The 15,255-nt window shown below is 49.8% G+C and overlaps 6 protein-coding genes across 6 annotated transcripts; 1 reads left to right on the top strand and 5 right to left on the bottom strand.

The window, feature by feature from the left end:
- Positions 1 to 256: 256 nt before the first annotated feature.
- PENARI_c016G01848 (isochorismatase family protein family) lies at positions 257 to 2,710 on the top strand (the record flags this gene model as incomplete). The annotated part of the gene is made up of 1 exon (XM_022633971.1): positions 257 to 2,710. One exon carries the CDS (start codon positions 257 to 259, stop codon positions 2,708 to 2,710), a length of 2,454 nt encoding a protein of 817 aa, XP_022486126.1.
- A 279-nt stretch (positions 2,711 to 2,989) lies between these two features.
- PENARI_c016G11464 (rhamnogalacturonan acetylesterase RgaE) lies at positions 2,990 to 3,791 on the bottom strand (the record flags this gene model as incomplete). Its single annotated transcript, XM_022634188.1, has 2 exons — positions 2,990 to 3,630; positions 3,680 to 3,791. 2 exons carry the CDS (start codon positions 3,789 to 3,791, stop codon positions 2,990 to 2,992), a joined length of 753 nt encoding a protein of 250 aa, XP_022486205.1.
- A 1,204-nt stretch (positions 3,792 to 4,995) lies between these two features.
- On the bottom strand, positions 4,996 to 5,885 carry PENARI_c016G04661 (enoyl-CoA hydratase/isomerase family protein; the record flags this gene model as incomplete). Its single annotated transcript, XM_022634041.1, has 2 exons — positions 4,996 to 5,728; positions 5,776 to 5,885. The coding sequence occupies 2 exons, from the start codon at positions 5,883 to 5,885 to the stop codon at positions 4,996 to 4,998; spliced, it is 843 nt and encodes a 280-aa protein (XP_022485959.1).
- Positions 5,886 to 6,359: 474 nt separating this feature from the next.
- PENARI_c016G04641 (Hsp20/alpha crystallin family protein) lies at positions 6,360 to 6,860 on the bottom strand (the record flags this gene model as incomplete). Its single annotated transcript, XM_022634040.1, has 1 exon — positions 6,360 to 6,860. The coding sequence occupies one exon, from the start codon at positions 6,858 to 6,860 to the stop codon at positions 6,360 to 6,362; it is 501 nt and encodes a 166-aa protein (XP_022486011.1).
- Positions 6,861 to 7,698: 838 nt separating this feature from the next.
- On the bottom strand, positions 7,699 to 8,037 carry tfb5 (TFIIH complex subunit TFB5; the record flags this gene model as incomplete). The annotated part of the gene is made up of 3 exons (XM_022634159.1): positions 7,699 to 7,746; positions 7,799 to 7,950; positions 8,019 to 8,037. 3 exons carry the CDS (start codon positions 8,035 to 8,037, stop codon positions 7,699 to 7,701), a joined length of 219 nt encoding a protein of 72 aa, XP_022485956.1.
- Positions 8,038 to 9,554: 1,517 nt separating this feature from the next.
- Positions 9,555 to 11,226, bottom strand: PENARI_c016G06021 (putative MFS multidrug transporter; the record flags this gene model as incomplete). Its single annotated transcript, XM_022634066.1, has 5 exons — positions 9,555 to 10,089; positions 10,142 to 10,503; positions 10,555 to 10,713; positions 10,766 to 11,089; positions 11,140 to 11,226. 5 exons carry the CDS (start codon positions 11,224 to 11,226, stop codon positions 9,555 to 9,557), a joined length of 1,467 nt encoding a protein of 488 aa, XP_022485931.1.
- Positions 11,227 to 15,255: the final 4,029 nt, after the last annotated feature.

The raw sequence follows: 15,255 nt of genomic DNA, 5'->3' as shown, positions 1-15,255 counted from the left end.
CCGGAGTGAGACCAAGGCTCCGAGTTGTGCGTAGATAGCTGAATATACGGAGAAAGAGACCAACTCTGGGTTATTTTGTACTATCAATTGGCTATCTTCAGTTTTCTATATTATTGGTTGAATAAACAGTGAAACAGTGAAAAAAGGCCTCATACTATTTCGTATTTAGTGATTCTGCCTCAGGTGTCAACTTCCCCACCTCCACTTGGCCTTCACGAGGTCCGCCAGCTTCCTTGGATCATCTTAGGATGTTAGGATGAGTTACTTCTCATTCGGTGACCTTCCCACCATCCAGACCCGCAAGGCCTTGCTGCTGCTCGATTTCCAGAATGACTTTGTTCGGCCAACCGGGGCGTTGCATGTCCCCAACACGCCTGATATCCTCGAGACCCTGCCTCAGCTGGCAGCAGCCTTCCGTCGCGTGGGTGATGTAGTATGGGTGCGATCTCAGTTTGATACCCCACAGGCCATCACCGATTGGAACTTTGGAGATCGCATTGTTTTGGATCGAGAACCCCCGCGCAGGAAACCTTTACCTTCATCTGATGTGATTGAAGTCGGATCGGACCGTGATTCACCTGAGCCTATTGATCCGGAAGCCTTCCTGTCTGCCGACCCATCGCTATGTGTTGCTCCCCAGACCCCGGGGTATCAGTTCCCCGCACCGATCCTTGCCGCCATTGATGCCCAAAAAGATACTGTTATGGACAAAACAGGATACTCCGCCCTGGAGTCGCCTGGTCTGATACTGTCATTTCGAACACGCTTCGTCACTGAACTATATCTCTGTGGCTCGCTGTCCAACGTGTCCGTGTTTGCCACCGCTCTGGATGCTGTCCGTAATGGCTTTTCGGTGACCCTGGTGGAGAACTGTTTGGGATTCCGTGATTTCCAACGGCACCAAGAAGCTATGCGGCGCATGGCAGACATCCTCGGCGCGACTGGTACAACCTCGCAGGAGCTCACCCAGGAGCTAGATTGGGATGAGACTGACGCAATTGCTCGCCAAGGCGCACCGCAGCCGAAGAGATCCGCCAATACAGCTGGCATTGAGAGCATCATGGACGGACTGGAGGCCTGGAACGCCAATGATACCACACCAAAGGATGATCCACAAGAAGAGGACGAGTTCAGTCTTTCGGAGCTTGCCTCTCGTTCCCGCGCACAGCGCGCTGCCGCGCAGGCGCGGGGCCCAGCGGAAGAGAAGAAGAAAGTGCGGGCGCGAATCCGTCGTCCAAAACGCCGAGAGCCTACACCCGAATCTGGAGCTAGACCTCACGCGGATATTCGCCAGCAAGATATGTCTTCCAGGCCAGGGGAAACACCCAGTACATCTCAAAGTGGCATTGGAGAAGGTGACTCGCGTATTGTGCACAATATCGATCTGCCAGCGGATGCATTCGAGCGCATCCAGGCGGAGGTGGAATGGCAGAAGATGTATCATCTCTCGGGTCTAGTTCCTCGATTGGTGGCCGTTCAAGGCCAAGCTCAGCCTGATGGAGCGATACCCATCTACCGGCATCCTGCTGACGAGTCTCCAGCCTTCAGGCCTTTTACCCCTGCAGTGGATGCAGTGCGGGCGACAGTTGAGCGCATACTAGGTCACCCTTTGAACCATGTGCTCATCCAGCTTTACCGTGATGGACAAGATCGCATCTCAGAGCATTCAGATAAGACGCTGGATATTGTGCGAGGGTCTTTCATTTGCAACGTAAGTTTAGGTGCTGAGCGTGTAATGGTTCTTCGGACCAAGGCTTCAGCATCTGAGTCTGCAGAAGGGGCGGAATCAGGTCGGACCACGCAGCGCGTACCTCTTCCTCATAATTCACTCTTTGTTTTGGGTCAAAATACGAACATGCGATGGCTTCATGGAATCCGGGCGGACAAACGGCCTGATTCGATCAAGTCTACTGCCGAGCAAGCATACGGCGGCCAACGTATTTCCCTTACTTTCCGACAGATTGGCACTTACATCGAGCCTGCGACCAACACAATTTGGGGCCAAGGAGCTATCAGTAAGACAGTAGACCAAGCGCGCCCGGTAATCCATGCAGATGCCGCTGGAACTGAACGACTCATTGCTGCCTTCGGCCAAGAAAACCGTGCTACCGAGTTTGACTGGGACGCTGTGTATGGCGAAGGCTTCGATGTAGTCAACTTTGTCACTCCTTCTACAGCACAGCTGGTACTCAGCGGAGATTCTGTGATTGATTTGCGTGTACGACTTTGCCTGGGAGAAAACGGCATTCGATACGAAGTGGTTACCGGCTATGGAGAACAGGGTGTCGGCAATGATCAGACACCGGTCTTGCCATTGTACATTGCTTCCGATGGGTCAACGGCCGCTGGTGACTCTGCTATCCTGACACATTTGGCCCAACAAGTCGAGACTACACGCCCAGGTGCAGGTCCATTGCGTGGAGGCGACTACTTGCCAATAATCGACCAATTCTTGATGCACTGGCGCGAACATCGTGCCAACAATCCAGTCCATGCGTTTGAGTTCGGCTTTGAAGATTGGGAGCGTGTCCTTGATGGGCAACACTACCTAGGAGGTACTGTGCTCGCCATCGACGACTGTTCTCTCTGGCCAGTTTTTCGGGAGATCATGCAAACGCAAGGCGCGTTCGATACCCGGTTTACAAATGTTAACCAATACTATCAGCGAGTCGCGAAGCGAGGTATCGTCCGGTCAATTCTGGAAGAATGAACTTGGAGAGCGATTTTGATTTCTAGCATTTAGCAGTTGATGCATTTCAGTGTATCTGTTTAGCCATGGACATATTACGATCCTACGAATTTATTGACCGAGTCGCATTGGCTTGGGCTTTTTCTCTAGCCTTTCTCTTGAATGTTTGTTGTGAACAACTGAGAGTCTTCAAACTCTGACCCTGCTTCGTTGATTTCTATTGAGAGCCTACGTTCTATCCATCCATAAGGCTGGCTTATGTTTCTGACATTGCTGCTAATGCTAATTGACATTCATCCTCTAGAGACAGCTACCAGGGAATGAGGTGGTGGTCAGAGAATTCTTCAGCGCAACATTACCGCAAACCACCGCCTTGAAGAAGGCCTGAGCCACGGCCGATGCACCGGCAGTGCTGGTGTGTGTGTGATCCAAGGGGAAGTATGAATCAACGGTGGTGAGACCCAGGGTCTCAAATCGGTCCGCCACATACGCTCCATGGTCGACATAGGAGACTCCCGCCACTTCAGCTGCCAGCCGGGCATACTCTACAAACCGCGATGGAGAATAGGTGAATGTGCCAGTCTCCCAGGGGTTGTTGGGTGTTTGACTGGAGATGAGCACGTTCGCACCCTTGGCCTTGAACGTTTTGGCTGCTTTCTCCAGGTAGGCTGGGAAGGTGAGAACCGTCTCGGCGACGCCGTTGTATGTTGTGCTGCAGGTTTCGCTTCCTGTGCCGCCGCAGTCGGTACGCCCGTTGTCTGTGGTCGACAGCGATCCACCGTCGTTATGTCCAAATTCAATGACTACCCAATCACCGGACTGGACCACGGCTGCAATGGCATCGAAGCGGCCCTCTCGTGTGTATGATCGGGCGCTACGGCCAGCGACAGCTTGATTGGCAACAGTGAGGGAGGTATACGGCTTCACGTATTCACCCCAACCTAGACATCTCAGTATGGTTCTATCTTGGCGGGCAAAGGAAATCCATACCAGCAGTGCCAGATCCGGTACCACCCTTTGCCATGGTCGAGTCACCAGCAAGGTAGATGGTTGTACCCAACGCACTGGGCACAAGGGCAGATAGCAGAGCAGCGGTCTTCATGGCGATTAGCAGAATATAAAGAGAGTATTCAGTGTGATATTACTTAGGATCATGTCTGATCATTAAATTTATATACCCATGCCAAGTAATAGCCATGCCAAGCAACAAACTAGATACGTGGAAAAAGTGACATTCCCACCGGGGTCTACATGTCCGAACTGTGAAGCTCGCTGTGTTTCATGGCGTTCGGGGCAGCGGAGGTGTCAGGGCCTGACAGAAAATGACGAAACAAAGCCAAGACATTATCTCCGATTCATGGAAACTGCATCTATGGGAAAATAATACTCCTGGTATTGCAGCCATCAATTAATATGCAGCTAGCAGTGCCCCCGGCCATGGCAGTTTGCGGGGAGACTATGCAAGCGCCTTGGCCTCTTCATCGTTTCGAAGGTACGATAATGGCGTTCAAACCCTCCCTCTCCGCGTCTCTCTATTCTGTGATGTCAGCTATTTCTGGCCAAGGAAGTTTGATGAATATCAAATAGTCCCATAGCCATAGAGAAGACAGTGACACTGGAAATGACATGGTCCTTTCCACGGTCACCACGTCTGTATCTATACATGACGAAGTTGGAATGGGGAATGAATTGGGGAAAGGGGGAAAAAGAGTCAAAGTGTTTTGAGAAGATTTCTCAAGAAAGGTGCCTGTTGTTCTCCGATGTTCAAACAATGGGCGATGGAGCTGTAATTGGGGTATCTGTAGTGGCTTCGGTCCTTCGAATATTAATGGAAAAGGCGAGGAAACGGAAGGAAAGAAGTAAACTTTACAAGATCTTTATATGTTCCTTTCGCATTTCAACGGGCATTCAGATAGGCATCTGGCCAAGTATTTGGATGAGTATCTCACTAAGGTACAGTACCTTATCAAGGTATCTGACACTATAGTAGGCAGACGACGATAATTATTCTGCCGTAGATCCTTGATAGAACCGAGTTCAATTAAGACCAACCTCCGTGGGATATACCACAAAAGATAGGAATTCGACGTTTGATAGCCTCCTGGGAGAGTTACTGCGAAGCTCGCATTTTTCAGGACCTTGAGAGTGGCTTTGTTCTATTCCCGGGATCTCGGGATTTCTTGTATATGTGGAGTTGGCTGCATTTCAGATTGATTCCTTGGCCAAGACACGGGATAATCATGAGACTGATGGCTTGAAGTGCCTAGAACCTTTGGACTATATACAGTGGATAGAGTAGACGATCGTCATAGCTTCTCGAATGTCGGGGTCCGCTTCTTCAACCCCGATAATAGTGCCGCCGATACATCCTGTGTCTGCAAAGCAGCACTGTTCCACACACTGGTATAGCGCAGTCCGTCTTGCACAGAGTGGTCACGCGAATAGTTCAAAATCTCCTTCGTGCCTTGCACCGCCACGGGGCTCTTCTTGGCGATCAGAGAGGCCATTTTGAATGCGGCCGCGATGGTGGCCTGACGGTTATCGTATACGGCATTCACAAACCCTACACGTAGGGCCTCCTCGGCGCCGAACTCGCGCGCAGTCAGAGCAACCTCCTTTACCCACCCGTAATTGCCAACCACCTTGGGCAGTCGACTGAGGGTACCGATGTCCGCTGCAAGTCCGATATCCACTTCCTTGACTGCAAATCGGGTGTCCTTTGCACAGACACGCACGTCCGTGGCGGTGGCCAGGTCAATGGCAAGCCCCAAGGAGAAGCCGTGGAGGGCAACTACCACTGGCTTCTCGCAACGCTCAACTGCGGTGATACAATCCTGGAACTCGGAAATGTGGCGCCGAAGGAGTGCGGCCTTGCGGGCGGGGTCATTCTTCGTCTCCGACGACAGCATACCCTCAGAAGCTGCTTTGACGTCTAACCCGGCGGTGAATGCCTTCTCTCCAGCTCCGCTGAGGACGATGGAACGGACCGAGGGATCCGAAGATAGCTTGTTGAAGATCTGGGCCAAATTTAACCACATCCTATCACGGTAAGTTAGTCAAGTCGCGAGGATTGGGTCAATACCCACGCTTCCACAAAGGCGTTCAGCCTATCTGGACGGTTGATCTCCACATGAGCCACATATTGATGGTCAATTGGAAACCGAACAGTAAAATATTCGAAATTGTACTCGGCCATGATGGAAGTTGTATGAATTAGTGTGAGTGGGAAGAGAGGAGTATATCAATGCGGGTAGCTCCAGCGGACCTCGGCAAGTCTGGGGAACATCTGATGTCACCGACATATTCAAACCATACAGTTGATTCGAGTTCTACTGTGCATTCAAATGCTCAGTACATATATTCAGCTTCGATATCAGTTGAAGTTTTTATTACAAGTGAATTATATTTACAATTCTACGATTTGCAGGCCCTTCACGTGCCGAGGTCCAGCAATAAGATGTTCGGATATCAGAAAGAACGTTGGTAGTATTTGAGAAATTAAGACATTGGATTAAGCTAGACTAATACATATGAAAAGGAATGACACAAGGGGACTAGAGGTGCTCGAATTCCCTTGAACACGATCAAGTGGTGAAAATAGCAAACAACATTCGTGGCTCGTGTGCAGACGTCAAGCGCGAGATGCGCCGAAACGGTGTAGGATGACCGTTTACTCAATGGTGATCTTCTTGGTGGTGGCAACAGTGGCCTTGGGCACCTGGATTGACAGGATGCCATTCTTCAGATTGGCCTTGACATTGTCCTGGTCAACGCGAGTCGGGAAGGAGAAGGTGCGCTGGAACTCGCCGATCGCGCGCTCGCTAGCCCAGAAGCGGTGGGTGGGTTCAGCAGTGGTCTGCTCGGATTGCTCGGATTCCTCATCCTCAACCTGGGCTTGGCGGTTGGAAGTGTTGTAGTCGCGCTCAATGTGGCCCTTTACGACCAGAGTCTGAGGGTCGGAGAACTCGATGTCAATATCCTTTTGGGCGATGCCAGGAAGCTCGCCGTCAAGTTGGTAGGCATCCTTGCTTTCACGGACGTCAAAGCGAGGGGAGAACGAGCGAGCAGAGGGCTGGCTGCGAGTAGAGCGATGGGTATCGTAGTCGTCCAAGAGACGGAAAAGGGGGGCGAAGTCCCCAGAGCCTGGGAAGCTGGCACGGAAGAGAGACATGTTGTATGGAGAGATTGCTTAAAAAGGTTGTATGGAAAGAAGTTGAAGGCAGTAAATTAGCTTTGAATGTGAGTTTGGAAGATGAGTATGATGATGAAGAGCTGGACAGACAGCAGCCTTATATAGCACATCTTCCCTCCAGAAACTTGCATTGTTCAGCAGAATCTAGAAGATGCGACAGTGTCACCGAACAAGCCAGGAAGTGCCAGTGGTGGCTCGCCACTTCTCCAACTTGCTGGATGCTTCTCCAGAATTCGATCACGTGACGTAGAAATCCGGGGTTACACACATCCCTCAGGTCGACAAAGGAGCAGCGGGTAGAGTGGCAAGAATGGAACATCCATGGTTCCATGCTATTCATTCATTCCTATGCAGTCTGGAACAAGCTAGAATACACCAGAACATCACATTGCGAAGTGAGATGCTTTGCCACCACCATTGACCCCAAACAAGCCAGCTTTCTCACTCCTCCCAGAATGTAGAAGCCTTGTTGCATATAACATTGCTTTATCGGTTCAAGCGTGATATTTTTGGATAGAAATGTCATCGGTCGGGCGGGAGAAGGATGCCAGGGCGTCAGGTACCGTCATTGCACTGAACGATTGGGAGTGTCAGGGTGTCAGATGCCGCCTAAATGTCGCCCAGGCCCATATGACGCGATTTGTGCGAGAAGCAGCAGACGGCAACACAGCGCGGTACATGTGGAAAGTGTCTTGCCCCTAGGATAGTGTCTCGCTAGGCGCAAGTCATCGAAACAGTGTGGACTGAGTCGTTTGGCATGGTGCGCCATGGTAGTGCTCGAATGGGATTTCGCCGTTATACCGTATGAAGTTTTCAATCATTCGGATTCGGATTCATCCAGCTGCATGATCTTCTCATCAAGGTCCTGTCCAATGTGTGAATAACAGTTGCTGAACAGCGAAGGATTCCAAAGATACCTGATCCAGGCGAACCTTGAGGTTCTCCAGCTGGCTCTCTTTGATGACCAAATGGTTCTCATCATCCAAATCCTCCACTATGTAGTCGTGTCGCTCTTCATCGTACTTCAGGATCATGGCCTTGATCGAGGGATCGCACTCTATCAATAAACCTGTCAAGGAGCATAATGTTAGTCCAGAGTGTGACGAGCAGAGAAATAAAGATGAAGCGGATACTGACCTCGGACTGCGCGGGGCATGATGGGCGATGAGGATGTGAAGGAAGCAGAGGCCAGAAAGGGTGAGGGAGCTCCGACTAGTACGGCAGTTCATAGCCCAGCAGCCTATATAAAAGGTTCACCGCCTATTACACCTTACACCTACGATCACTTCGTCTTATTACTTTAGTATCGACTGTATAGCTATAGGACATGAATCTTTTTACGTCCCTGCCTTCATATAATACTGTTTACAAGCACCACTCGAAATAGGTAAGAAAGAGATGAAAAGAGATGCCAAAGCAGTACGGAAACAACATATAAACTGCCGTAGACTAAGTTCCCCGCTGAAGGGTCCCTAGATTTCCTGCTCTTCCCAGATATCTTCTGCGATATTTTGAAGTCTTTCCTTTGATGTTATCACGTCCTTCTCGCCGAGGCTGGGGACGGCTGTCTGTCAAAGAAAGCAAGAAACGGAATTCGAAGTGGGGCCGAAACGGTCACTTTCCCTGAGGTGTCAGCGACAGATACATTTTGGACGCGGCGTGAACGATGCCTCCCCTCCCAGATTTCGATTATGACTGCAGTCTGTCTGTTTCATTTTCAGCCTAATCACTAGGTTGGCGTTGCCTGCACTGGGGTTCAACCAGAAATCAACATCCCGCCTCAGCTTGGGCGATTCCGACATTGCTACTTCAATAACGACCGTGTATCTTGTTTCAAACCCTGGACACCTCCTAGGCCCCCAAGCATAGTCCGCATCTTTCCTTTCCCGTTTGTTTGAACGCTGGAGCCCCCAAATCATTTGATAGCCCCGGCTAGCTTAAATCCCATGAACCCTGAAGTACGCGACACTCCACTAGTAAGGACCCCAATTGCTGCTGTGTGCGCTATACCAGCGCAATCTGACGAGTAGTAGCCATGGGGAAATATTAAACGAAAGACGAAGTCTGGGGAAATAAGTTGTGATTGGGTCGAGGAAGTCGTGTTGTAGGTCCACCGAGTCAATTTGAAAAAGTAAGTCTTCGGCTTGGTTTTCATCTTCAAGATACAATACACGACAGAAATTATGCCTTCCTTGATAATGGTACCTCCTGGTCGAGGGAGGTAGATCCTCTAGGCAACAATCTTCATGCTGGGGAGCGCAAAAAGCGGACTCAGTCATCTTTTAGGAGTCTGACACTAAATATCGAGAAATTGATTATAGGGAGATATCAAAAGAAACACAATCCGAGACCGAATTGTGAGAGAATACATAAGAGAGCCCGGAAAGAGAATCCGAAGTGCAGTAACAATGAGGAGAGTAAGTACAGATAAGCCTAGTGACGCTGAGCTTCCTTGCTTACCGGGGCTTCTTACAAATAGGCTAAAGTGTACATGGTCTCTCTCAACTTATTGAACGCGATTTAACGCTTAAGCCTGTGAAGGACAAAACACAGGCTTGCGATGCCGATAAAAGCCAGGCGAGGGGCGCCAAAACATCCGGGCCTAATTAGGGATCACTTTTTGTCTTGGAATATTTGACCTTGAGAATCTTAAACAATATAATCTGACAACACTCAATCTTGGACCTCTGAGTCCCCATTCCCCGTATCAGTCTCTGGCGTCCATCCAACCCCAGCTTGGACAACAGTCGAAACTAACGCCAAAACACTTCCCGCCAGAAACAGCATCTGCACAGCATGCTCATAGCTTTCAGTAGCGATGAGACGCTCCGTACCAGTGAGGCGCATAACTGTAGCCGGGCTACCAAGCAATTCTCGCACCAGCTCCGGCTGCGGTGGCAAGCCATGAGCGGCAAAACCAGCCTCGAGAGAGGGTTTGAGGATTCGAGCGAAGTAACCTCCTCCCACCGCAGATCCGAAACTTCCTGCGAATCCACGAGACATTGCCAACAGAGCAGTGACAATATAATGCACAGCTGGACTAGTGAGATGCAGCAGATGCGACAGTGTGTAATTCATCAATGCGCCGGCAAAGAGCCCGTTCAGGAATATTACACTGAAATACAAGGCCACCGGAGATTCTGGCGTTGATAGAAAGGAGAGCACCAATGAAGCGAGAGCGAAACCAACAAAGATAATGAGAGAGGAGCTGTAACAGGGACATTAGATCGAATATGCCAATGGCGATCAATGAGACTCACATATAATAGCTCCCCGTTTGACGGATATGCAACCACCCGACAAGCAGACCCCCGACTCCAAAACCAGCGTTTGTGGGGATCAGGAACAGCCCGGCGGATGCTGGTGACCATCCTCGAACAGCCATGGCATACACGGGCGTGAAGAACAGGATAGACCACCGGGCCATCATGAGACCGAGACCTGCAAGACATGTGAACATCACCCCGCGAGCTCTCAAGATTTTGACTGGGATTATGGGCTCAGTAGTCCATCGAGACTCGGCCACCACAAACAGCGCAAAGAACGGCAGAGAAACCAAGATAGGCCAGACAATTATTTGTGGGGATGCAAGACTGGTCAGAAGAAGAACGACCGAGATGGTCTAGAGACACGTTAGAGGCTGGCATAATGAAGATGGGATAAGTTGCCATACCAGCGTCATGGCGCCTACATAGTCCACCCGCGCCAAATTAGGAAGCAAATATTCCGGTTTGAATGGATTCGCATCGTCGCCAGAAGGTCTGGGGATTGCAAAGAACAGCAATGGTCCTAACAACAAGGCAATTGGGGCCTGAACCCAGAATATCACTCGCTGAAACTGCCTGTTAGAAACCTTGGACCAGATGCGAGAGCTTTCAACGCACCCATCCCAATGTGGGAGCCAGAAGCCCAGCAATGACCGCACCTGACGCGACACCTGTGGTATACCCGCAATTGATCAAGCCAATGCATAGCCCACGGCGCTTCTTGCTGACCATATCTAGAACCAGGATAATGGATGTGCTCATCAATCCACCACTGCCGCAGCCCGCCACGGCCCTCCCGAGAAGAAACACAGCCAGAGTCGGCGCCGCGGCACTGATGAAAAGCCCAATTGCGAGCAGTGTAGTCGAGAAGACCACATATAGACGCGGGGTGAATATCTGGGAGAGTCGTCCGGCGAGGGGCGTAATGCTAGACATAGCAATCTTGGAATGAAGTATTAGATGTGCTATACTTGATGATTGAAGTGCCATACCATATATGCCGAAGTAAACCACGATGCTTCGGCGAAGGCATCCAAATCAGCCGCAATGCTGGATTGAGCCGTGGTCATCATCGACATATTGGTTGCTACTCGCCATCAGCTCATTGCACTTGAATCATCATAAAAGAAGCGAACCCTGAATAAAGATAAGCATGCCCATCAAGACTAGAATTACCAGTCCCCTCTGAAAGCCCAGGGCTCGGGCTTCATGTTGATTAGAGATTAATGGCGTCTGCTCTGACGGTCGCATCATTATGAAGAGCTATACAAGTGTATAGCAAGTGAATAGGAATGTAGTTGATAAATAATTATGACCGGACATGGCGGATGGCCCATTTGTAAGCACGCGATAAGGCGACATGCGGGGAGGCTTATGACTTATAGATGTACATCTATCCAACTATTATGTTTTACTTCTATTGCAAGGGGATCTCGGGTTATCACGGAATGTATATAACAATGTTCTTGAAACTCGCTCAGAGAACCATCACTTCAGCCCAAAAATAGATGGCCAGTTCTGCCAAACCTGTTTCAACACTTTCTCCAAGTCAATCTCGTCCCCAGTGGGCTCGGGCGCAGACCAAGCCTCGTCTTGCCACTGTAACTCAAAGACCCTTAGATTGGCTTTCAATTCAGTTTCATTATAAGACGTGGTTGGGGTTGATTCCAGGTATTCGACAAACATGCGCCAACGTGGCACATAGTATGAAGAGACGAGGCCCCCCCATTGTTTGGAGGCATAGTCGCTAATCTCCCCATTTGGCCCCCAAAGAGTAATTTGATTGCGAGCATTGTATTCAAGTATTGATGCCTGGGATGGGTTGCCATGTGCCCAGGTCCGCGCCGCATCTATCCAGGTCGAAAGGCGAAAGTTTTTATTGGTGAGAAGGACCGAGTCGAGGTCTGTCAAAAGTTGAATTAGTTTTTTTCCTTGTTGTGCGAATTTCGGCTGCGTGGACTGAGAGCTGTTGTATAGATCTATCAGATCTGAGTACATTGGGATGAAAGCATTGTCCAGGACTTGGCGTGTCACATCAACCATGTCATGCTGATACGCCGGATTGGACCACAACGCCGGTTCTGCCTTTGTTGCCTGATACATGAGTTGCCATGCATGGACAAGGACTGATGGGTGGTAGTTGACCGTTGTGCCATGTGTGCCGGGGACATTGGCCAAGTTCCAAAGGACAGGTTGAATATCAATAATGGACTTGGCGACAGAGAGTGTAGTGAGGTTAGTGTTATTGTACACTGTCTGTCGCATCAAGTCCCAAGCGACGTAGAGGTCCCGGGGAATGGACTTCTGGCCAGCATATCGGCTTGTCACCCATTTGTGAAAGTACACTTGAGTATTCAACGGAGTCGAAGACCACGCCTGATCAAGAAGTAGGTCATATACAATCTCGTTACCCTCTTGACCTTCAGGGCTGAGGCCATAGCCGACCATGGACGGGGACTCTATTCGGGCTTCCGAAGCATTCTGTGTGATGTTTTGGATTTGCCCATATAGGCCCATGCTGCCTCCAAAGTTGTGCAACTGGCACCAGATCCAAGGCTTGCCATAGTATGAATTTGTTCGCCGCCACTGGGGAATCGACTCCGAAAACAAATCCAGGATCAGCATATCCTCGTTGGACTCCACACCAGACAAATATGCCTCCACTCGTTCGTTGGTCCAAAAGTCGGAGTTGGCATAGAAGAGCCAACCTTGCATCATCCATATGGCATCGGGGTCGGCCTGTTTCAAACTTCGCCAAGTGTTGCTAGTAACATTACGCAGATAGTCCACGTCACCGGAGTAGGGATCGTTCTCGTTGTACTGATCAAGAGTGTAGATGTGACTGACATTTCCGTAGGCTGCCTGCTGCTTGCTAATGAAGCTGCTTTGTAGTTCTGCAAAATGATCGTCAAAGGGCTCGAGGAACGTGTCGTTCGTATATTGAATCGGAAAACCTCCCCAACGCGAACCACGAACCACGTTAGCATCTGGTAGAACACGACTGATATTCGCAGGAACAAAGCCAGTAAAGCACGGTAAAACAGGCGTCATTCCAAGTTCCACCATGCGGTGAATGATCTTTTTCTGTAAGTCGAACTGCTCATCGATCCATGTCTGGGGAAGATCCCCGTGCCAAGAGCCTTGAATGTTGCCAAACCGATTCCAGGCTTGGAACGCTGGACCACTGAAAAAAGTAGCAATCTCTGAATCGCTGAGACCGATCTCACGGAACACTTCTACGAGGATCTTCTCTTGGCCAACCCAAGCAAGCGGAAGATTCACCCCACGAAGAGCCATCCAGTCCAACTGTAACTCCCAGTCTTCCCAGGCCCAGAAAGCTGTGGTATAAGAGAAGGTGACTATCTTCTGTCAGTAAAGCATGCGATATTCCGACAGCATGCCCAACGTACCTGTATTAAAATGATACCTCCACGGAACTGTGCTAGAGCCGTGAATAGGCTTGGCAAGATGAGGCAGCTTGGACGGGGCGACGTCCAGTCGGCTGCCAATGAACCAGTAGATGTCAACGTGAGCAACATCGGTGAGGTAATGGTGCAGACTGATGTATAAGTTAGCTTTGTCAACATAAAACTCCAGAGGGTTCCTACCCCGAAGATAATGCGCTCAGGGAATTGCCCTTGACCAAGATTGTGCCATTCGAGCCACTGCTGACAACATAAGAGTCATACTTATTGTCTCTATCATGGATGGCATCCAGTGTAAACTGGAAGCTGTGAAGGTGATTTGGAAGTCGACGTTTAACAAGGTCAGAAATGCCCTCCGTGGGCTGGGTGGAACGGGCGCTGGCAGTTGCTGCACAGAACCAGAGCAGCGTCGTAATCCAGTGCATGGCTGCTATAGAATAGACACTAAGTGTAAGATGAAAAGCATTCAAGGTGTATATATAAATATTTATAAGATGGGACGGCTAACCCCGAGGTTGCGTCCCTTGCGTGCACCCCGCACTGCGACTCTCTCATACAACGTTGATATCTGATCTGCAGACAACAAAAAAAGTACAATCGAATGTAGAAATTGAATTGGACACATCAGAGTAGTCAAGAATAGAGACTATAAATTATCCCTATCCTCGAAACTCTTTCTGCCCCTTTAATGCTTTGGCTAATACCTCTGGATACCATCGCTGCCCAACATCTTGATGACTAGTGACTCGCGCTACGAGTGTGCCCTCACCAATGCTCCCACGGAACATCTCGTTGAATGTTGCCTCTGCATCTGACTTGACCTTGTCATCCTTGACAAGCGCGCGAATATGCTCTGGGATTTCCAGGGAAACCTTGTCGGAAAGATCAAGACTCACACCCTGGAAGACCGGAAAGGAGAACCTCGGCCCTAAAGAGCCACCTTCACTATCTTGAAAGTTCTCCCGCCGTAAACTCACACGGTGAGTAGTAGCCGTGCAGATCCCTCCGGTTAATGCCTCCAGGGAGCGTCCGATATTGATCACCAATGTTCCTGGCACTGGGGGAGCAGGAATCCATGTTCCAGTCTTGTTTTGAACTTCGAGGCCGTGATGAGCTGTTCCCTGTAACAGGAAAGTGAGAAATCCCGAATCTTTATGGGGGCCAACTCCTTGAAAGCTAGATTCCTCATGACTGGATGCAGGTGGCGGAGGATATTTGATCAGTTTTAGCTTATGTTGCTGCGGATTGTCAAAAACTTGGTCCAATGCAGTTGGCGGGAGGTCCAGTGCTTCGGCAATGAGCGTCGGAAATAACTCTGCCAGTCTGCTCACTTCAGACAAGTAGGTCTCGAGAGCTTGTCGAAACCCAGGGATCGCAGTCTCATCGGGCCACTAAGCCCAGGATAATGAATGTCAGTTTATAAGAAAGAAAATGTACCGCGGTAGAGGTTTTAATCACCTGGTTTGGGCCAACAATGCTTTTATATAATGGCTCATTTGGACCAGGCGCGGGGAGTTCGGTTGCGAACTAGTAACATAGCTAGATGAGCATTAAAGCATTGAAGAAACACTAGAGCTCTCACTGACATCAAATTGTTCGCGATAGTCAGGCCTTAACGCCGTGATTTCTGCTCCAAGCCTAGAGTAGCCCAAGAAATGTGGACTGTTTACCATTTCGATCTCC

This window comes from Penicillium arizonense (genome assembly GCF_001773325.1).
Source record: "Penicillium arizonense strain CBS 141311 chromosome Unknown PENARI_contig016, whole genome shotgun sequence".
In the NCBI taxonomy this organism is placed as follows: domain Eukaryota; kingdom Fungi; phylum Ascomycota; class Eurotiomycetes; order Eurotiales; family Aspergillaceae; genus Penicillium; species Penicillium arizonense.
This window is presented reverse-complemented; position numbering and strand designations above follow the sequence as displayed.